The 22,479-nt window shown below is 61.7% G+C and overlaps 1 protein-coding gene across 2 annotated transcripts in view; it reads right to left on the reverse strand.

The window, feature by feature from the left end:
• GRM4 (glutamate metabotropic receptor 4) overlaps positions 1-22,479 on the reverse strand; it is a 115,878-nt gene that overhangs the window by 46,075 nt on the left and 47,324 nt on the right. The window contains exon 2 of one of the 2 annotated variants that reach the window (XM_066279627.1): positions 21,709-21,925. In XM_066279627.1, coding sequence (XP_066135724.1) covers positions 21,709-21,925 — 217 coding nt within the window. Of the gene's footprint in view, positions 1-10,517; positions 10,741-21,708; positions 21,926-22,479 lie in introns of those variants that run through there. The other variant, XM_066279718.1, reaches the window with a different exon arrangement.

Genomic DNA, 22,479 nt, shown 5'->3' on the forward strand with positions numbered 1-22,479 from the left:
CCCCGCCACTGCGGCGGCCCTGAGCCTGCCCTGGCTCCGCACCTTGGTCTTGTCCTGGGCCCCACCCCCTTCAAGTCTGCCTCTGCTACAAGGAATCTGGACAGTCTGGCTAAGCAGTGCCATTCGAAGGCTTTGGAGACCGTGTGGACACGTCCCACAGAACTGAGGACCTGCTGAGCGGCCTCAAGCCAGAGCGCCCCCTTCCACACTCAGGGACACTCGCATGGGTGCGAGGATGTGTGTGCAAGGATGGGCTCACTGCAGTACCGTGCCAGGTGGCAAAATAAAAAGAGGGAACAGCCCAAATACTTTACAACAAAAGAACAGTGACCTGAGGTGCGAATATTACGTAGTTTAGATTAATGAGACAGCTCCCCTCAGAACAGCACGACAAAACCCCGAAAACGAAGCTGATGGGACAGCAAGCTGCAGTGGGATCTGCCCCATTTCTGTAGCATTAAAGACCACACACATTGAGCCTGACCAGGCAGTGGCGCAGTGGATAGAGCAGCGGCCTGAGATGCAGAAGACCCAGGCTCGAAACCCCAAGGACGCCGGCTTGAGCGCGGGGTCGCTGGATTGAGCATGGGATCATAGACATGACCCCACCATCTCTGGCTTGAGCCCAAAGGTCACTGGCTTGAAGCCCAAAGTCGCTGGCTTGAGCCCAAGATTGCTGGCTTGAGTAAGGGGTCATTCACTATGCTAAAGCCCCCCAGTCAAGGCACATATGAGAAAGCAATCAATGAACAACTAAGGAGCCACAACGAAGAATTGATGCTTCTCATCTCTCTCCCTTCCTGTCTCTCTCTCTCTCTCCAAAGACCACACATGTTAAGACTTATCACACATGTTGAGAACACACACACATATACAAGCAAAAGCTCCATGGAGGCAGGAGATGCTGCCTGCTGGCTTCATTGCAATGTCCCCAACGCCTGGAACAGTGCCTGGCACAGACGAGGCTCTCAGGAAATGCTTGCCGAGTGACCAAACAAGGACACGGAGGGATCCCATCACCCTCAGAATCGTGGTCACCTCAAGAAAAGGAAGGCTAGGAACAGGGCCCCACAGGGGCGAGGTGATGGATAGGGGAGTCCAAGCAATCCACGTTTTATTTCTTCACAAGGTAATCAGAATCCGATATGGCGGAATGTCAGTGCTTAGTAAATGTGAACCTCAGGACCCAAGCCAGACAGACTCTCCAACATGAGTGACAGTAAAGGTGCTCCGGTCGTGACATCTGATGGAGAACACACCAGGCCAACACCCGAGCCTCCCTTTGTCCATCCGTGAAATGGCGCCACGCCGCCACTCCCGGCCCAGTGACGTCGGAAATACCCTGGAGGTGGGGGCTGGGAAACCCGCCTGGGGCTGCCCTTCTCCTGCCAGCCAGCTGGCTCCTGAAATCCTACCTTCCCCTGAGAAGGGCTCTGACCTGGCCAGCCCTTCCCGGTGCGAGCGAGAGCCCTGCACACATACACACACACACACACACACACACACACCAGGCTCCACACACCTGTCCTGGCTTCAATGTGACAGAAAGACTCCACTACTGGAAACTGATACCGGTTTCCTGTTGTATTTGCGGTTTCTGCGCCCTTTCCATTTGCGGTCTGGTGACCTTTCCCGCGTTCTCCGGGTCCAGCCGAGGTGTCTGCGTCAGAGTCTGCCCCCGCCCATCGCCCACACTCCCCACGGTCGGACTGGGCCCGTGTGTTCGTCCGGTGGTCCGTCCACTCATACATGCGAGAAGTGACCTGCTCAGTTGATCCTGGCACAATTGATCCTTGAGAAACGAGAGCAAGTAAGGCCCCTTCCTGGGGAGCTCAGAGTCTAGTTGGAGAAGCAAACCAGGAGTCAGCCCCCAGGAGAAGCTCCCACCGGCGGGCGCACACCTCGGCCAGGAAAGGCCCCGCGGTTGCCGGGCCCGCTGCACGCTTCCCCAGACACCGCTCAGTCAACCGCACGCCCTGCCTCCAGGTGCCACCCCTGCCTCTTCCTCATGGAGTCAACACACACCCCCTGAGCACCCACTGTGGCAGCCATGAGGGCAGAGTCCTGCTCCCCTCCCCCTCAGCCTCATCCTGGGGCAGGAGGGGTGGAGACCTTCCCGGAGTCCCGGCAGAGGAGCACACGAGCAGGGCAAGGTGAAAGAGGGAGGCTGAGGCTGCAGCCCTCACTCTGCCCGGTCTCCTCCCTGGCACAGGGAGGTTCTGCCAGGCCACGCAGCTGAAGACACAGAGATAGATGTGGCCTCTGCTCGGACTTTTCTCTAGGAGCTGCCACCCACCCTGCCTCAGAGCCAGGGATTGAAAACACTCTGGGGCCCTGGCCGGCGGCTCAGCAGAGAGCGTCGGCCCTCTGTATGGACATCCCGGGTTTGATTCCCAGTCAGGGCACACAAGAGAAGCGACCATCTGCTTCTCTCCCCCTCCCTCTCCTCCTTCTCTCTCTCTTCCCCTCATGTAGCCAATTGGCTCAGTTCATTTGAGCGTGGCCCCAGTAGATGAGGATAGCTCAGCTGGAGTGCATTACCCTCAGGCACTAAAAATAGCTTGGTACTTAAGCATCAGTCCCAGATGGGGTTGCTGGGCCCAACTGAGGTGCACGAGGGAGTCTGTCTCACTATCTCCCCTTCTCACCTAAAACAATAAATAAAGAAATATAAAGAAAACGCTTTGGACTTGTAAGCCCCACCCTCAGTGAGGGCTCACTGCTGAAATGACCTCTTCCTTCCGCCCTCCACTGCCTGGACTGTCCACACCTGGCCCCCTCCATCAGCATGGGCGATGCAGGGAGCTTGTTTGAGGGCTGGCTCTCGGAAACCGGCAGGCACGCAGGCGCACATGCAGAGGGAGTCAGCAGCCGCCTTTCAGCCCACAGGCGTCTCCCTCATGCCCCATGGACTCAGGTTTACACACAGTGTGATCATGGCACCTGTGCTTAGCTTCCGCCTCATCCCAGCACCTCCCTGTCCCCGCTGGGTGGCTCTCCCTACCCCACCTATCTAAATAACTCCTCCCCACCGTCCTGCAAGGCCACCCCCTCCAAGCAGCCCCCCTGGATCTCCTGCCTTCATGGCCCCACCCTGGTGGCCTGGGAAGGCAGGAGAAAAAGACCTCCCATGGGGGCAGCCTGCTTCTGCTGATGCCCGTCCCATGTTGGGGGCAGCCAGGGGCCGGGCTCACCCCCCCCCCCCAGGCTTGGGCAGCCCTCTAGCTCCTCTCCCGGCCTCTCCCACTCCTCCCTTCCCTTCCTTCTCTCACTCGCCAGGACACCGGCCCTTGCTAGCCCCAAGGCAAGGTGTGCTTGGGCCTTGCCCAGGAAGAAGGTAAATGAGCAGCCCGCAGACAGTGGGTCGGCCCAGGTGACCAAGACAGGGCACCCCATTCGCGACTCCCCGGGGCATTGGCGCCCACCCACTCCCTCTTGCTCCAGAGCCCAGGGCGCTGGGGTCACATCCTGCCACCCTGGCCGGCCGCTCACCGGGCCCAAGCAGCCCCCCAGGCCCTGGGCTCCAGGCGGGAGAGGAAACATCCTCCCCCAGAGCGTGTGCAGGCGGGCACTGCTGGGCCTGTCCTCTCACAGTCTGAGCAAGCATCCTCTTAAATGTAAAAAGGGGAGAAAAACAATGAAAAGACAAATTCTAGGAAGTCAAGTGGAAAAATCTACATTACAGCAAAATGTGAAGGCAGCAAATTGGAATATGGGGAGAAAAGGGGGAGTTACACAACCCAAAGGGGTTCCCCCCAGCTTCCAGCAGAGGGGCAGAGGAGTGGGGGGCAGGAGGAGAGGGGAGTCACTCTGGACTGATGGCGTCATGCACACGCACACACACACATGTGAATGCACACACACACACATGTGCACCCACATGCACGCTCACACCAACACACGTGCTCGCACGGCCCTTCCCTCCTTCCTCCCACTCCAAAACCTCCTCCCCAGATTTGCACTCAGCAAAGGGAGCTACCTAGAGGGGCTGATGACTCATAAGGTGAGACTTTTGTTTTCGACTGGGAGCCTTTACCTGAATACACGGAGCTCTGTGGCAGGTTCTGGGCAGCAGAGCTCGGGCCAGAGGGGTGTTAGAGGCCGGGAAAGGGCCCAGGCCCTGACCTGAGGCTACCGCTGGGTGAGCAGGACCGTGCTGGACAGTGAGGGGGCGGAGCCAGATGCTAGGGGGCGGGGCTCCACAGAGACGAGGGGGGTGGCCTTCTGCTCCTGTCCCTGCCCCCCACTCCCCTCCAACCGGGCTCCTCTCCAGCCTCTGTCTAAAGCATGATCTACCTGACACACAGCTCCCTGCCTCAGTGGCTGTGTGTGTGTGTGCGCGCGCGCGTGCCCGCGAGACTCAGGCCTGCAACACCCGACCTCACCGAGTCCCCACAGGAATTCACCACCCTACCCCGTCTGTGCCCAGCAGCCTTGCTTCCTCAGCCAGAGGGTCCCGGGGCTGGTCAGGGACCCTTTGGCGCCTCCGTGCAGCCCCGCCCTCGCCGGGCCCCGGTTATCTCCTTGGCATCTGTCTCTCCGCTTGGGTCCTGGCGGAACCCAGCACCCACGCTGCGCCGGCTTCCCGGACGAACGAGCCTCGGAGTGCCACTGGCAGGGACAGGAGGTGGGGTGGCAGGAGCTGCGAGCAGGAGCATGATGCAAGCGGGGTGTCGGCAGGAATCCGTTGCAGGCACCTGCACCTGCTCCAGCCCTCCCACCTCCTCTGGGAGCCTCCCTGACCCCCCCCCCTGCCACTGTGACCTTCCCTCTGTGGCACCACCTGGTCCCGCTGAGTGCCCAGACGTCTATACTCACGCACACACACACACCTGGTCCCGCTGAGTGCCCAGACGTCTATACTCACGCACACACACACACCTGGTCCTGCTGAGTGCCCAGACGTTTATACTCACGCACACACACACACCTGGTCCCGCTGAGTGCCCAGACGTCTATACTCACGCACACACACACACCTGGTCCCGCTGAGTGCCCAGACGTCTATACTCACGCACACACACACACCTGGTCCTGCTGAGTGCCCAGACGTCTATACTCACGCACACACACACACCGGGCACCCACTTTGCACTTGGCACCTACTTCGTGCCAGGCTCTCAGCTACAAAGAATCTGCCCATGGTGTCTGGCCTGGCAGGGCCCGCCCGTGAGCTCTGTGCACACGCGTGGGCTGGGCGTCACGGACACCTACCTGGACACCCCTCTCGGTCCCGCCTGCTCTTGGGAATCTACTTCTCCATCTAGATGCAAATCCCTCACTATGAGAAAATACACAGGCGGACAGCTGCACCAGCTGGCGTGGCCCCGGGGTCCAGTGCCGGACACAGCAAAGCCCATGGACAAAGTGCCGGCAGTGCCCCGGAGGGGAGACTGTCACCCTGGTCTCCCACCTGGGGGTGTCTCCCTAATGCACTCCACCAAAGGGCTGTGCAGAGCACGACTATCATACCTGCGTACAGCTTCCCAGCCCTCCAGCCCAAGGCAGAGGACGGTGGCCCCACCACTTCCTGGCTGTGTGACTTTAGACAAGTTATTAAGCCTCTCTGAACATCAGGTTTTTCATCCGCAGAATGAGAAAGAACTTCAACTTCATCACACGAAGTTGGAGTCAGGCTCAAAAGAGGATGGTGTTTGTGACGGGCTGGGCCTGCCTCCTCGAGCCGGCACCTTTGGGGGGTGGGCGAGGCCTGGTGGGGCAGGGGCTGCCTAGGCAGGAGGGCAGGAGCTGGAAGGATGGAGACCTCGTCACCCAGGCCGCGTCAGGACCCAGGGTTGGTGAGGTCCGTATTGTGCCGGGGACAAGCAGCACCAGGCTAAACCAGAGCTGTCGCCAGGGACAGGGTTCTGGCAGAACCCCGGCCCATAACTTGGAGGTCCAGGGGTCATTCACATCCTTTCTTTCCTGAACAATCCCAGCACGCCGTTCCGCCCCCCCCCAAACACACAGACACACACACTCCGTTACAAATCACAGTCACGTACCAAATACCACGTCAACCTCAATCTCAGTCACAAGCGCTCACACGGAGGCCCACGCCCCACGCCAGCCCACACACACACCCGGGCCCTCCTGCAGCCCGCCCCCCCAGCCAGACTCAGGCGCTGACACAGCCCCCACAGTCCCTCAGCCACACACGCTCACACAGAAACCACAGAGCTTCACACAACCTCACTCATCATACCCGGCCTCCCCGCCATGCCCGGCACACAGCCACAGACCTGGGCACGCTGGCTCACAAGCCGTGTGCCCACACCTCCCGGGACACACCTGGCACCACAAATACCTCCCCTTTGCTCCTGGCACAGCAGCAGCCTGGCCTGGCCAGGGAGCACCACCGTGGAGCGGGCTAGGGACCAGACGGAGACACATAGCACCTGTCCGCCGACAGCGACTGGCCAAGCAGCCTCGCTGGCCCTGTCTCTCCTCTGAAACCCTCTCCCTGGGCCCACCGGACCCTCCGCTCCTGCCCAGCCCTGCCCCTGCACAGAAACGGGCTGGGTCTCGGGGTGCAGGGGGCACCGGTATCAGAGAGCTGTCCTGGTCTGACACAGGAGGCTGAGCCTGGGGAACAGGCAGGACCCATGCCCCATCTCCGTCACCTGCTTGCTTTGTAGTAAAAACCGCATCACTCAACCTCTGTGACCCTCTGTCTGTGCATCTGCAAAATGGGAGGCATTACCCCCACCTGCCAGACGTGTGAGGTGGTGAGAATTAAAGTGATCAGCTGTGGACAGGCCCGCCCCCCCCCCCGGCACGGGGTATGTCGGGGACAGTGAGGGCTTTGGGGGACCAGTCAGAGCAGCTGTGGGGCTCTGTGCCTCCGAGCGCGGCGGCTGTCCCCCGCCCCCACCCCGCTGAGGCTGCTGGGCAGCGGCCGCCTTGTTCTGAGTTGCATTATTCATGGTGCTCAGCTCTGAGCAGAGGGAAATCTGCTGAGTGATCGACCTAATATCTTAACACAAACCCATTTGGGCAAAACACCTTTGAAGCAAGAAAGAAGGGGAAAAAAATAGGAGAGAAAGTGAAGGTGCTTGGCGGCAGGTGATGGCAGGAGGGGACCGCAGTGGGGGGGGGCACAGCACAGAGATGGTGGGGCTCCTGGCCTGCCCTCACCCCAAGGGCCCCCCTGCTCCAGCCCCTGAGACCCCGTCCCAGCCCCCCTCCCAGGCCCCTGGCCTGCCCTCACCCCAAGGGTCCCCCTGGAGGGCCCCTGAGACCCCTGTCCCAGCCTCCCTCCCAGGCCCCTGGCCTGCCCTCACCCCAAGGGCCCCCCTGCTCCAGCCCCTGAGGCCCCTGTCCCAGCCCCCCTCCCAGGCCCCTGGCCTGCCCTCACCCCAAGGGCCCCCCTGCTCCAGCCCCTGAGACCCCTGCCCCAGCCCCCCTCCCAGGCCCCTGGCCTGCCCTCACCCCAAGGGTCCCCCTGGAGGGCCCCTGAGACCCCTGTCCCAGCCTCCCTCCCAGGCCCCTGGCCTGCCCTCACCCCAAGGGCCCCCCTGGAGGGCCCCTGAGACCCCGTCCCAGCCCCCCTCCCAGGCCCCTGGCCTGCCCTCACCCCAAGGGCCCCCCTGCTCCAGCCCCTGAGACCCCTGCCCCAGCCCCCCTCCCAGGCCCCTGGCCTGCCCTCACCCCAAGGGCCCCCCTGCTCCAGCCCCTGAGACCCCGTCCCAGCCCCCCTCCCAGGCCCCACCTTCCCCCACTCTTGGTGGTGACAGTGAGAGAAAACCATTTCTCAGGTTTGGTCCAGAGGAGGGAGGGAGTCTGACCCAGGCCTGCTGAGGGTTCACTCAGAGTCCTCTGCTTAGGAGCCGCTTGGGAACCTCATCCCAGCCCTCCTCTCTGGCTGTCCCCAGCTGCAGTGGCACGCCTGGGGCAGGGGGTGACGGGGCCACAGCGGCTTCCTGCCCACTCCCCAGCCTCACAACTCCACACCCTGCCACAGCAGAGGCAGCCACTCTCCCCGCCTCGCCTGGGACTGTCTCACCCTCAAGCGTTTGCTGGTCCCTCTCCCGGAAACATCCTCTGGCTTCTCCACCTGCCCAGTCTCACCCAGGGGCCCTCCTTCTCCCCTGCCACCTCCCATCACCCCAGGTCCGTCCCCTGGTCGGAACCCGTCGCTGCCCACTCGGGCTCTCTCCCCACGCCCTCCCTGCCGGTCTGTGCTGGCCTCACCTGCGCTGCGGTCAGTTCTTGTCATTCTCATGCTTCCGGGCCTGAGGGCCGGAGTCGGGTTGCCTGGGTTCCTATCCCTGCTCTGCACTTCCTAGCTGTGTGACTTCGGACAAGTTACTTAACCTCTCTAGGCCTTGTCCCACCATAATAGAATGTGGGCCCTGGACAGTTGGTTCAGCGGTAGAGCATCAGCCGGATGTGTGGACACCCCGGGTTTGATTCCCATTCAGGGCACACAGGAGAAGCAACCATCTGCTTCTCCCCCCCTCACTTCCTCTCTCTCTCTCTCCCCCTCCCATAGCCATGGCTCGATTGATTCTAGAGAGTTGGCTCTAGGGCTGAAGATGGTTCAGTGGCCTGTGCCTGAGGTGCTAAAAATAGCTCAGTTTCTGAGCAACAGAGCAATGCTCCAGACGGGCAGAGCATCGTCTCATAGAGGGCTTGCCAGGTGGATCCTGGTCAGGGTGCATGCAGAAGTCTGTCTCTCTGCCTCCCCTGGGTCTCATTTAATTAAAATAATAATAATAATAATAATAATAATAATAATAGAATGTGAAGTAAGTTAAGACACTTAAGGGACTTAGCACAGTGCCTGGCACATAAGTATTTAATATGTATTTGCTATTACGATAACAGTACTGTCAGTCTCCTCCACCCACTCATAAGCCCCTTTCGGGGAGACTGTCTCTCTCATTTCTAACTCCCAGGTACTCAGCAAAGCGAGGCACAAGGCCAATGTTGGTTGAATGGAGCCTAATTTCCAGCAGTGGTGTTTGCCTGGCCTCTTCACCCCAGACCCCTAGGGAAGAGGAGCCGGCACTGGGCTGGCGGCAGAGACACGGCAGGGACGCGGAGGAGGTGACCGCTGCCTGCTCCAGCCTAGAGCGGGAACTGAGGCCCCGCTGGGCGGGTAGTGGTGGGGGGAGTGTGTGGGGGTTAAGGGCCAGCAGCAGGCCTGCAGTCCAGCCAGAGAGGAACAGGCAGCTGCAGGCCAGGATGAAATATTTAGGAGCCCCCATCCCCAGGAAGTGGAAACTGACAAGCAGAATGAAATGTTGAGATGTAATTACCCAGGCAGGCCGAGCATGTCTCTGCCCGCGGCGGGCTCAGCCCCCCAATCTGCCACGAGCAGGCATGGTGTAATGAAGTCCTACTGGACACCCCCACCACCACCACCACACCCTCTCTGGGCCAGTGCAGGGGGAGGCGTGGCCAAGAACTGGCTCCTCCAAGGCGACCCCTTCGACCAACGGCAGAACCAGAATGGCAGGACATGCGGAGCCCAGGAGCCCGGGCCGGCCCCAGACCTGGGCGTACCCTGGGCCACCCCTCCCCCACCAGGCCTCAGCGTCCTCAGCCAGAAACGGGGCTGCTGGCCACACCTGGGAGGGAGGACCAAAACCGGGCTGTGAGTGTGCCCCATTAATTGCACTCAATGGAGGGCAGTGGTGAGGACGGAGGCCTCGCTGTGAGGACCGCAGCCGCCACCGGCCGGACCCAGCGGGCCACAAGCGGCTATCCCGAGATGCAGGTGAGTCAAAGCTGACGGACACAGGTCCGGGGGGCTGAGGCCAGAGAAGCACCGCCCCAAGCTCTGCCCACACCGCTGGGGAAGAGCTTGGGGCCTCAGGGCCTGGGGACCTGCTTGGCCAGACGTGGGAGTGAAGACACAGGGACCAGGGAGCAAGGACAATGGGAGTGAGGACACAGGGACCAGGGAGCGAGGACAAGGGGACTCTGGGTCCGAATCCCTGCTGCAGCCTGGAGCGGGCTCGGGAGGGCACCCAGGAGCTGGGGGTCTGGGGGAGGGGTGCTCAGCTGACCCTTGTCCTGCACACCAGAGCTGGGGGGAGGGTTTGCTGCCCACGGCTGGTTTCTCTCAATGAGCATGGGGGTGGGACGGCTTTTCCCAGTGTGCAACTGTCCCGCGTTGCAGTACAAGGGACACCCTGGGAATCCGGGCACTCCATGTCCTTAGGGACCCACGTCAGGCGGACACTTATACTGACATTTCGATGCCCCCAGGGGTGGGAGGGGCTGCCCAGAATTCAGAGCTTGTTTATGATCTCAACCAGGGCCTGGAGAGGAGCCCCACCAGGGCCCAAGGCAGGCCAGCAGCGGCCGCTCACACACACGAGCCACCGGACTGCTCTCCAGCCTGACCCCTCAGGACCTCACCCACTGTGCCCACCCGCCCCCATCCACACCGTCTTACCAGACCGGAGCCTACGCCTTTGCACAAACCTCCACCCGCCCCCGCCCCCCTCCACCGAACCTCCGTTCCCACCTGTCACTCGCCTCCCTCCACCTCCAGTGGCTCTCACCTCCCTCCTGGCAGAGTCCAGGCTCCTCAGCCCGATCCTGAGGCCCTGCAGCCTCACGGCCCACGGTTCCCCACCTCCAGTGGCACCTGCGTGTTCCCACACACCCCGGGCTGTCCCCATCTCGCGGCCCATGGTTCCCACCTCCAATGGCACCTGCGTGTTCCCACACACCCCGGGCTGTCCCCACCAACGGCACCTGCATGTTCCCACACACCCCGGGCTGTCCCCATCTCGCGGCCCATGGTTCCCACCTCCAACGGCACCTGCGTGTTCCCACACACCCCGGGCTGTCCCCATCTCGCGGCCCATGGTTCCCACCTCCAATGGCACCTGCGTGTTCCCACACACCCCGGGCTGTCCCCATCTCCGGCCTTTGCTCAGGTGGTCCCCTCTGCCTTGATGCCCAATTCCCCTTCTCAAACTCCTCCAAGTCAGTCAGCCCCTGTCCGTGCTGGAGGACTCAGCTCCGGCCCTTCCCCCAGGAAGTTGTCGTAGGAGACCCAGGAGCCTTCCTGCACCCCGGGTGCCCGTAACAAGCCCCGTGTCCTAATCACCGCCCTCAGCGTGACGCACGGCAGTGACCGGGCTCCAGGCCACTGTGCCCAACAGCCTCTGCGCTCGGGGGAGATGGCCACTGCCCGGCCTGCCCCCAGGCATGGGGCAGCTGTCCATTGAGTGACAACTCGCTAAGCCGCCTCCCAGTGCCAGGCACACTGTCCTGGGCACTGTGGGGACAGCCGTGGGTGGGAAAGACAGGGATCCTGCCTACGTGGAGCTGACACCCATCTGAGAAGGAGAGACTAGATGCTAAAGAATGAGAAAAATGAATGAGTGAGTGAATGAGCAAACGAATCCATCAATGGGCTAATTAATTAATTAAGAGCTGGCCTCTTGCCTGACCAGGCGGTGGCGCAGTGGATAGAGCATCGGACTGGGATGTGGAGGACCCAGGTTCAAGACCCCGAGGTCACCAGTTTGAGCGCAAGGTCGCTGGCTTGAGCAAGGGGTCATTCGGTCAGCTGTAGCCCCCAGGTCAAGGCACATATGAGAAAGCAATCAATGAACTAAGGAACTGCAACAAAGAATTGATGTTTCTCATCTCTCCCTTCCGTTCTGTCTGTCCCTCTCTCTGACTCTCCCTGTCTCTGCCACACACACAAAAAAAAGAGCTGGCCTCTTGTCCAGAAGGTCTCCATGCCCGGCTCCAGCACCTGTCCCTCCACCCTCCTCTTCCTGTCTGCCCCTGCACTCCCTTTGCCCCGTGCTATCTTCCCTCCCTCCCTCCCTCCCTCCCTCTCCCTCTCTCTCTCATTTTCACACACACACACCCTGCTCCCTCGTTATTCCGTGCTCCCTCATTTGCATGCAGCACTCCTCAGCTGAATGATTTTCCACGTGTTCTCTCATGAGGCCTTCCCCGCAGCCCAGTCTTAGGTATGACGTCCAATGTACAGATGAGAAAACCGAGCCCCTCGGCCAGAGCCCAGCCCTGGCCACCTTCAGCTCCCCTTTCCCCAGCCCACCTCCTCCCTCCCCTCCACTTTTCTCCCCCTCCCACCCTGGGATCCACCAGGCATGCCCCAGGGGTGGGAGGGGCTGCCCAGAATTCAGAGCTCGTTTCTGACCAGGGGGAGATGCTCTGCCCATCTGGGGCGTCGCTCTGTTGTAGCCGGAGCCATTCTAGCGCCCAAAGTGGAGGCCATGGAGCCATCCTCAGCGCCCGGGCCAACTTTGCTCCAATGGAGCCTTGGCTGTGGGTGGGGAAGAGAGAGAGAGGAAGGAGAGGGGGAAGGGTGGAGAAGCAGATGGGCGCTTCTCCTGTGTGCCCTGGCCAGGAATCAAACCCGGGACTTCCACATGCTGGGCTGATGCTCTACCACTGAGCCAACCAGCCAGGGTTGTTTCTGTCATTCTTAAAACAACCAGCACAGTAGGGACCACAGTTATGCTCACTTTGGATAGAGAAACCGAGAACCAAAGAGGAAGAGCAGCTGTCCGAAGACACACAGGAAGTCAGAGGCAGGCCTGGAGGCGGCACTCTGTCACGGGTCCCTTGCGCCCTTGAGTGGGTCTGCTGCCCTCTCAGGAAAGCTGCCCTCCTCACCCTCAGAAGGAGGAGGCATGAAGAACCAAGCCTGGTCACGCATCTAGGGCCCCCTCCCACTCCCCTGGGACGGACCCACCAGCCTTCCGGGCCCCCCTCCCTCCGCTCCTCCTGGGGAAGCTCCCCCTCCCCCACCCCACCCTGCCACGGTTCAGCCAGATGCAGAGATTTTTGGAGACAACTGCTTCCAAATCTCTCCCAGCCCAGCCGTAAAACCACATTCAGACCTGCCCGCCTCGTCCCCGGAAGGATTTGCAGCAGTGCCTGGAAATAAACATATTTGGCTAAAATATATATATATTGATAACAAAATCGAGAGGAAGGGATCTGCACTTCACAGAGGAGGCTCTCTGCTCGGCGTCCACTGACTGGCCGAGAACTGGAGAGGGGGCTGTTTGGCAGGGACCAGAGCTGGCCTGAGCTTCCCTGAGTGTCTCTGGGCTTGCTGGGTGGGGAGCTGCTCTCCGTGTCTCTGGGCTTGCTGGGTGGGGGGCTGCTCTCCGTGTCTCTGGGCCTGCTGGGTGAGGGGCTGCTCTCCGTGGTGCCAGCTGCCAGCGGAATCTGTTAAACCCACATCCATTCATGTCCCTCCTGGCTGACAGCGCTCCAACAACTCCCATCTCATTTAGGGCAAAAAAACAAAAACAAAGTCTGCACGATGGCCCAGAGGCCCGTGGGGTCTGCCCTCCCTCTGCTCCTGCCTCACGGCTACTCCCCAATGCCAGGCAGGCCCCCACCTCAGGGCCTTTGCACTTGCCGGTTCCGCTGCCTGGGGAGGTCTCCCCACAGATCTGCACACGGCTCACACACACACACTGTGTCCCCTCTGCAGAAAGGCCTTCCTTGGCCACCTGCCCACCCCCACCCCCCACCACGACTACCTATGCTGCATTCTTCTTCTTTAGGGCAACGCCCTGCAGCTCCTATGCAGAATTATATTATATAACTTATTTGCTTACTGAAATCTGTATTCTCAGGGTCATGATTCAGTGCCCGGCACACAGTAGGTACTGATAACTATTTATTCATCAAATGGACGAATTACTGTGCCGAGCCGAGGGAGGGAGGGGCTGGAGAGCCGGAGGAAGGCCCGCTCACAGCCCTCCTCGCCAGCACAGCCCTGTGGGGCCAGTCTGGACTCCATCCTTGGGTCCCTGAAAACCCCAAGAGGTGAGGAGAGCCGGCACTGAAGGAGTGACCACCAGGGGGCGTGTTCCTCCCCCACCTCCCGGGCCCATTATGCTTGCTTTTAGACAGGACGGTCAGGGACTCACACAAGGCCACAGATGGCCGGTGACTCCCGTCACACACGCACGCACGCACGCACGCACGCACTCCCCATCACAGGAGCCTCTCCGCCTCTTCCCTCCCTGGCGCTCTGCGGGGGCGGGGGCGCCCAGGGCGGTCCATCTGACTACCACCGCGCTTCCCTGCCCAGGAAAAGCCGGGCAGTTCTGGAGGGCGCAGACCCCCAGCTCTGCCCCCGACAAGCCCTCAGGTAGCCCAGGACAAGGCCGCTCCACCCTGTAAAGTGGGGACAATTCCCAGGGTAGCTGCTCAGGGGCCACGGTGGGGCCAGGGCCCCGGCAGCTTCTGGGAGGACAGTTAGTGAGACGTTCCCTAGAAATGTGTATGTTAAAACAAAAGAAGGTTCAGCGGTCTTTACAGGCCCGGGGCTCCAGGGCCCTGGGGGCAGGGGCCAGCCGGGTGGGCACGGAGAACACCAAGGGGAAGGCGATGGGTGCTGCCCCTCTGTGTGCCCCCCCCTGCGTGAGCCCACTGGCGACTACACACAGCCCCCCCCCCCGTCCTGGGCCTGCAGGTGAAGAACTGGAGGTTCAGGAAGGGGACGCAACTGGCCTAAGGTCACACCGGGGCTGAGACGGGACCCCACCCAGGAGAGTGGACAGCCACGTCCTGTCCTGGCCGGCAGCAGGAAACCGCCGGTGGGAAGGGAGGAAGGCAGTGCGCTCGCGCGCGGGGTGGGGGGCCTTCCAGAGCGTCAGAGCGGGAGAGGGGCGCAGCTGGCTCTAGCCACATCTCCAAAGAGCTCAGCGTGGGGGACCTGGGGTTACTGGGGACCCTGCCTCAGAGAGAAAAACAGGCTCAAGTCCAGTGACCAACAAACAGGCGGAGAGGGCTTCCTGGGGGGCGGGGGAGTGAGCAGGAAGAGGCCAAGGGCCCACCCCCCACTCTGGAACAGAGGGAAAGAAACTGGAGGGACCCCCACCCCCACCCCGTCCACAGGACCAGGAGGCCAGACCCATGGGCTTGCAGTGAAGAGGCTCTGGTGAAGGGGTGGGGGCAGGAAGAAACCGGGGGGAGGGAGGAAAATGAACCTGAAGAAAATGGGGCTCAAACACGTTTAGAGATTTATGAGTCAAAGGGATCAGACAGAGGTCCAGAAACCAAAGAGGCTGAAGGAGCTGGAGAAACAGGTTGCTGTGGGTGTGGCCACACTGTGTGTGGCCTCAGGTCTGGGCCTGGGAACAACAGACACACCGAAAGCCCAGGGCCAACCCCGAGGTACCCGGACCCCCACGCGGCAGATAGAAAAGCCAGGAGAAGTGGGTGAAGGATGTGAAGACCCACATCATGGGGGACAGCTCAGAGGCCCCCTGACACATCCCCTTTACATGAAACTGAGGCTCAGAGAGGGGAAGTGACCGACCCAGGCTCACACAGCCACACCCACAGTCAGAGCCAGGACGAGCGCTGGGCCAGGCCTCCCAGCCCAGGGCCCTCCGGCTCCCTGCCCTCCGGGCAGCAGTGAGGAAGCCCACACCCTTGGCGTCTCAGCTCCTGGCGCGGCTACACGTGTTAACTCAGCGCGCAGCCGCCTGGACGGGAGGTCTGGTGATGACCGCACTTCCCCAGGCGAGCACTGAGGTCCAGAGACCTTGAGTGACTGCTGGAGGCGGCAGAGCCAGCACTCGGGCTCGTAACCACTCCACTCTACCGCGTCACCCAGAAAAAGGATGGGACACAGACGGCCAAAGCACCGAGAGGCTGCAGCCAGCAAAGGGAAGTTTTCTTAAGGCCCAAAGCTATCTTCAACTGTGTGCCACAAAGGAGGCCGGTGAGAGCAATGGCTGCTTCCTTCCTGTCCAGCAGGAAAAGGATGAAAGCCCAGAGCCCACGGGCTCGGCTTGGCCTCTAACATCTTCTCTCCCCACTTCTCTGAACACCCCCCCGCCCCCGTCACTCCTCCCCACGCTGAGGAGGATGCCAACGGGAGCGTGTTCCGGTTGTGATTGGCTGCGGCGAGCATATCAGAGCCGGAGAGAGGAGTGACCTGCTGACACCCAGCCCAGGGGATTCACAACATGGAGAGGCGTCAGCGCCCGGCCACAGGCCAGAGCGGCAGAGAAATCGGAGCAGACAGGTGAAATCCCCGAGGCGGCCCAGGCGGGCCGGGGCGCATCTTCCTGGCGGGGCGCAGATTGACCTGACAATTACCGAGCAGTCACATTGATGCCAGCACCTTGCCAATCTCCTCCCGCCGGCCGCCGGGAGGCTCGGCCAGCGCGTGATGGGCCCCGTGGCTCGGCAGGGGGGAGGGGCTGCCGTGCCGGGTCCAACTTCATTTCCACCCACGGGAGAGTGACAGGCAGCACACGGGGAAACCGAAGAGATGATGGGTCTCCCTTTCAGACGGCCGGGTTGCCGAGCTGAACAGTGGGGGCTGGCAGCGGGGCGGCCCCGCCCTCCCGCACCCTTTGGAGAAAGCACGGTCGGCAGGCAGGGCCATGCTGGGCCTCGGGTGCCGGGACCCTGGGCTGTGGGTCCACACGGCAACTGGAGGGGACAGTCCAGAGGGCTCTCCCTGAGAAGATGCCACAAGACATCCCACGCTGATAAACACCAGAGCAGCGGCAGGACCCCTCCCCACTTCCAAGTTCCCCTGTCCCCACAACGAATGTCAGCCCCGATTCCTCTGACTGGGGGCCAGAAGGCTGCGCGCTCCGGGCTCTGTCCCTGGGCGGCTGGCCTCAGTCGGCCCTGAAAGCAAGGCCAGGCCCTGAAGTGCCACCATCTGACATCCCCTCCGTCCGGCCTGGAGGCGTGGCTCACTGCCCAGCAGCCCTCTGAGAGAAGCATCTAAGGAAGTCGTTTCCGGTGCACATCCGAGGTGTGTTTTCAGACGGAGCCGGCATCCTGGGAACAAGCCCCGGCAAGCCTTGGCTCACAAGACCACCCGGAGTCCGGGGCTGCGGACCCTGAGGACACAGCCTGTCTGGGGTCAGAGCCGGACCCTGGGGGGTGAGCTGGCACACCTGCACCTGTTACACAGGAGAACAGGAAGCCACCGAAGGGCAGTGACAGGCCCAAGGGCACAGGGTGGGTCATCCGTTCCATTGTTCGTTTATTCTACAAACATCAACTGAGGCCCTTCTGTGTGTGAGGGATGGTGAGGGCCACAGAGCCGTGAGGGCCACAAAGCCATGAGGGCCAGTCCCTCCCCAGCCTCAGGGATCTCTGGGTCAAGTGCAAAGGACAGAAGGGGAGTTCACTGGCCCTGAGCTCCCAGGTGGTGTGCCCGGGGAAGGTCGCCCCCCACCCAAGTGAGCGGGCAGGTTAGGGAAGCCTGCAGGGAGGGGAGGCTTTGGCACAGCCGTGATGAGCCAAGAGGACCGCGAGGCCCCGAGCAGGTCGGACGTGGCAGGTGGGCATGGTGTGTGCCCACATGATCTCCCGGGCAAGCGGGCACAACCCAGGTGCCAAGTGATTTTACAGCACAGGCTTGGCCCGACAGGAATTCTGCTTAGCTCCGTTTTGCATTGGTCCCCGTCCTGTGGCCACCAGGACCCAGGCCAGGCCCTTCACCAGGTCCCGTCTGCCCTGTGCCCTCCGACCCCCAGACTCTTGCTCACGCGGTTCCCCCACCTTGGCCAGCCCTCTCCTTCCTCCGTACTGGTCCACGCACCCCTGCCCCAGGCCCTGAGGGACTCTCCGGGGCGTCTCTCTTCACTGCAACAGACATTCTTTCACTCAACACCTACTGCTTTGCAGGGCAGGGTACCCCTCTTACCGGGAGCCCGGCCGGTGTGAAACAGACCCGTGAAGCCCGGGCCAGCTGGGAGACTCTGTGGAAGGGCAGGCACTGTAGTGGAAAACGAGAGGAAGCCAGCCCAGCATCTCAGCCTGCCGCAGCTGCATACAAGCCCCTGAGTCCTTACAGCCCCGCCTCTGCCCCCCAGAAAGGAGTTCCGTCCCCAGTGAGTCCAGTAGGAACTTGAGGACAACGGGGGGCTCCATGGGGAAGGAGGGTGAGGTGTCAGGGCAGCCTGACCTAACCTCAGATACCTGGGCACTGCCAGCCTTAGTCTGCCCTTCTGTAGGCTGGGATAGCAACCCTGCAGGTGGGGGTGGGGGGTGGGAGGGAGGGCTAAGGAAGTGAGTGGCTGGGGGCTGGGTTTGGTGGTCAATCAGCCATTCCACAAACACTTACTGAGCAACTACTATATGCCAGTCAGGACTGTGCTAGAGGCTGGGGGTGCAGCGGAGAACAAAACAGGCAAAGGACTGGGCTATATGACATGTGGTCAGAGAGGCCCCTCTGAAGAAGAGACACCTGAAGACACCTGAATTCACTGAGGTTTTGGCTACACGGATATCCGGGAAACAGCTTACCAGGCAGAGGGAACAGCCAGTACAAAGGCCCTGAGGCAGACTGGTGCCTGGAGTGGTAGAGGAGGCTATTGTGGCTGGAGCAGAAAGATGTAGGAGAACAGGAGAAGATAAGGTCAAAGAGGTGAGGGGGAGACAGCAGAAACAGTAGTGGGCACTCTAAGTGTTCACCCTTAGGGGTTTCAGGATGCTGGGAGTGCCCCAGGGCAAACCTCTCCTCTCTGGTCTCCCAGAAACATGAGTGCCCAGCGGGGCTGCCACAGGTCTTTCCAGCCAGCCAAGCTCTTCCCCTAGACCCTCGGGGCCTTCCGGAGGCCAATGTACCCTTTACAGCCAGAGAAGCTGCGTCCAGTGATGTCACCATAGCCACCGGGATGAGGAGGCACCCCAATCCTGGGCTTCAGGCTGCCGGCCCTGCCAGGGGCCGCCTGTGCCCATGCTGACGCCACTGCACTGACCGGGGCCATCTCAACACAGGTCTGAGGCTCAGCCCTGGGTGGCGGAGCTGGAGGTCAGACCAGCAACAGACTGGCTCATCTCCAGAACATGGCGGGGGGGTATTTCAGGGACATCACAGGGAGAGGAGGCTTTGCAACCTTCCCCTGTGCGAGGGTCTTGCCCCCCTCCCCAGTCCTGCCATCTTGTTCCCACCTTGGGAGTGCCCAGGGCGCTGGCATTGCTCACCAGAGAGGACCAGAACCAAACTCTTTAAGTCCTATGCCAATGCCCCAGGCAATGCTGGGTGCCCCCCAGGAGCCCCCCACCTAGACATCCCAGCTCTCCGCCACGTCCCAGCTGTGGGAGACTGCCCCACTCTCTCCGGCCTCAGTTTCCTCATCAACAAAATGGGTATAACCCTGCTCCCCCCACACACACACACAGGACCCCTGAGCCTGGCACGCACAGCAGGCGCCCAGGGTTATTCACCAGCCGAGCTCTCCCCGCTGCAGCAGCTCTGACGGGCGGGCATCCTCCGCCTGGCGGGCGCCACCCCCCCACCCCCCCCACTCTGCCTGGGGCCCTGGCGCTCCTCTCGGCAACTCGCTGATGATTTATACTTCAGAGGACAAATCAATACGATATAGGGCCACAGACACCTCTAATCTTTCACAGGGATTAGGCTACAAGGTGCCGCGGCCTCTTTCTACTGGCCGCTCGATTCTATTTCAATTTGGCCGGCTGGAGCATGGTGCCTCTCTCTGCCTTCCTTCTCACTCACCTGGAGACGGTCCTCCAAGTCAGACTCATGCAGCTGGCGGGGTTAGAGACCCGGGGACGCGGGAGGTGCAGCCAGCCGGGTGGGGGGCAATGGGACGGCGGGGGGGGGGGGGGCAGAGGCGGCAGCGGCACTGTGAGGGGCAGCTGTGCCAGGGCAGGCGTGCCCCAGAGCTGGAGGCTCTGGTAGAGTAGCTAGTGCCTTTAACTTTCCCAGATGTCCTCACAAATCTTCAGTAGACATTGTATCCTCTAACTACCCGGATGCCTGATTATGATTGTGGAAAACTGAAACAAGAATCTTCCCATCGGATAAAACGCAATGCCCAGACCTCACCCATTTCTCATGCCTCCCCTGCTTTTCATAGTGTGCGTGTGAGTGTGCGTGTGCGTGCGTGTGCGTGTGTGCACGCACACTGAACAGGGCTGGTCCACAGGGGTCTCAGTTAACGTCATGGGAAAGGAGACGGTGGAGTGACAGGGATCCACAAGCAGTTAAGGCCTCTAGTCCTAGAGCTAGAGTGCCAGAGTTCAAATCCCTCCGCCACCCATAACGTGCTGTGCACCCTGGAGCCAGTTAGCACGTGGCCTCTCCAGGACAAGGATAAGACAGGTGCTCAGCACGGCTGGGCACATCGGAAGGGCTATGAAGTACTGGGGGGTGGCTGCTCAGCAGGGACTGAACCCCATGGAACACTGAGATACTGAACCTTTGGCCCCCGCCCCCATCAGGCACCTCTGTCCCCAAATCCTGCAGACGTTGTGCCTTAAACAGAAAGGCAGTGGCCTTGTTTGGGGGAAAGATTCAAGCCACTGAGGAGGAGGGGAACCCGCAGAGCAGGGAGCACGGGCCAGCCCAGGATCTGAACAGAGGAGACGCGGACAGCCGGAGGAAGGGGCTGCAGCACCGGCTCTACCACGGCCCCCCGGGGGTCGCAGCGGGGAGCTGCCACCTGTGTGGCTGGAGGAGGCCGTGGGCTCGGTCCAGCCCCGCTTCCCTCCGCCCCCCTGGCCGCCGGCTGGAGGGGGCGTGGCCCGCCGACGCGGCTCCACTTCCGCGGGCGCCCTCTCCACCAGGTGGCGGACACCCAAGTGGCTTTGCCTGTACAATTAAAAGGGCTTATCCGAGATTTATAGCGGGGTTACGCCCGCAGGCTGTTACCGGCGTCAGCCTCTGGACACTGTGGTCCTTAGAAGAAGCAATTAGAGTCCCGGGTTTCATGGGTATAAATATACAGCCGCCATCCCCCCCAAGGTCGAGGGTGTCACAAGAGCTGTTAGAGACGGGGCCTTGGGAGAGGACGGGAGAGGGAGGAGTGGGGCCCGCTCTACAGGGAGGGGAGGTCTGCCTGGAGCAGGAAGGACCCCCCACTTCACCCCCACGCCCTGTCGGCGACAGGCGCCACCCCTCAGCCCCACTGTCCTCAATCAGCCGTCCCTCTAGGCGGGTCTCACCCGACCCCAGGTGGAGCCCCCAACCCAGGAATCTGTCTGCTACGCGGGAGCCACCCCTGCAGCCCCGAGTGGGCTGCCCGCCCTCAGCCGGGCCACTGGAACAAACCCACTCGGAGGCCCAGGCCACGGGCCAGCCAAGGTGCTCAACCCTATTATGTTAGCCTCTCATCGCTTGCCAATGCCCAGAGCTTTTTACTGGGGTTTTGGAAGCAATACGGGCAAGCAAGGAGCTTAACCAGGAAAAGGAAGCCTGTGGAAGCGGGGGGTGGGGGTGGGGACCTCGATGAGGGCGCATCACTGTCCCGCAGTCCCCAAATCCTACCCACGGGGCACCCACTTCACTGAAGCCCAGGCCAGCAGGGAGATGGGATTCCCATTGCCCTCCCCCTCACTGCACCAGACTGCTCAATCTTAGGGACTCTGAACCTGCCAGCTGCCCCCCCCCAGACCTCCTCAAACAAGGCCATCGCCACACCCTTCCCCTCCTCCCGGCCTGAGAACGGTGGCTGTTCTACCAGCTCCCGCACCAGGAATGCCCGCAGTCCCTCCACCTGCCGGGTCATGTCATTCCCACCCACCCCTCCCCCCTAGAAGTCATCACCCGGCCGCCCAGCAGAGCCCCCAGCCCCCAGTGCTCAGAGGAGAGACCGAGGCCCATCAGGGGCGTGGCCAGGGCAGGCAGAGCCCACGGCAGGACCCAGCAAACCGTTCCCGGGCGGCGCTCGGCCATCGTGCTGTGACAAGCCCTCGTCCCCAAGCGTGACCCTGCAGGCAGGCCCGACTCACCGTCCTCTCGGGACTTCTGGATGAAGGCCTCCACGCCACTCTCACCGTAGCTGCCCTCCGAGGCCAGCGTGGACACGTAGTTCCACCTGAGGGCGCGGACGATGTCCACCATGGCCTGGGCCTGGTACGTGTCCGAGGGCACCACGCGGGAGAAGAAGTCATAGCGGCTGTTGTCGCTCAGGTCAGGGGCTGTGGACGCGTAGCTGATCTGGGGAATCTGCAGGGGAGAGGGGGCCACTCATGGGGGCGGTGGGCACCCCCACACCGCCCAGCCAGCACCGCGCCCCTACACTCCCGCCTCCCTCCTGTCCCGCGGCCTCGGAACTGCCCCTTCCTCCGGGCATGGCCAGCCTCCTCTAACCCTGGGAGGGAGCCTGTGATGTGGAAATCCTGGGAGGGAGCCTGTGATGTGGAGGAAACTGAGGCCCAGGGAAGGTGGGCAGTGATTGGCCAGCCTTTCCCCGGCTCCAGCCCAGGGTCCCGATGCCTCCCACGTCCAGTCAGCGCCCCCAGATCCTGACCCTACCACCCCGTGGCCTTCCCCGCTCCCGCAGGAGTGAGGCTGGCATCGGGCTGAGGAGTGACTGGCATGTTGGCATCCAGCCCTCTTCCAGAAAATCCCCCAGCTAACCTCACCTGGGTCCTGTGGCCGCTGGTCCCCCAACAACACACACGTACACACCGCACAGTCGTCGGCAATGTCACATGCATGCACACAAGCACACGCATGCCCACCCCAGGGACTTCTGGCTGCCTCGGTTTACATAAAGA

This window comes from Saccopteryx bilineata, chromosome 1, assembly GCF_036850765.1.
Source record: "Saccopteryx bilineata isolate mSacBil1 chromosome 1, mSacBil1_pri_phased_curated, whole genome shotgun sequence".
Taxonomy (NCBI): domain Eukaryota; kingdom Metazoa; phylum Chordata; class Mammalia; order Chiroptera; family Emballonuridae; genus Saccopteryx; species Saccopteryx bilineata.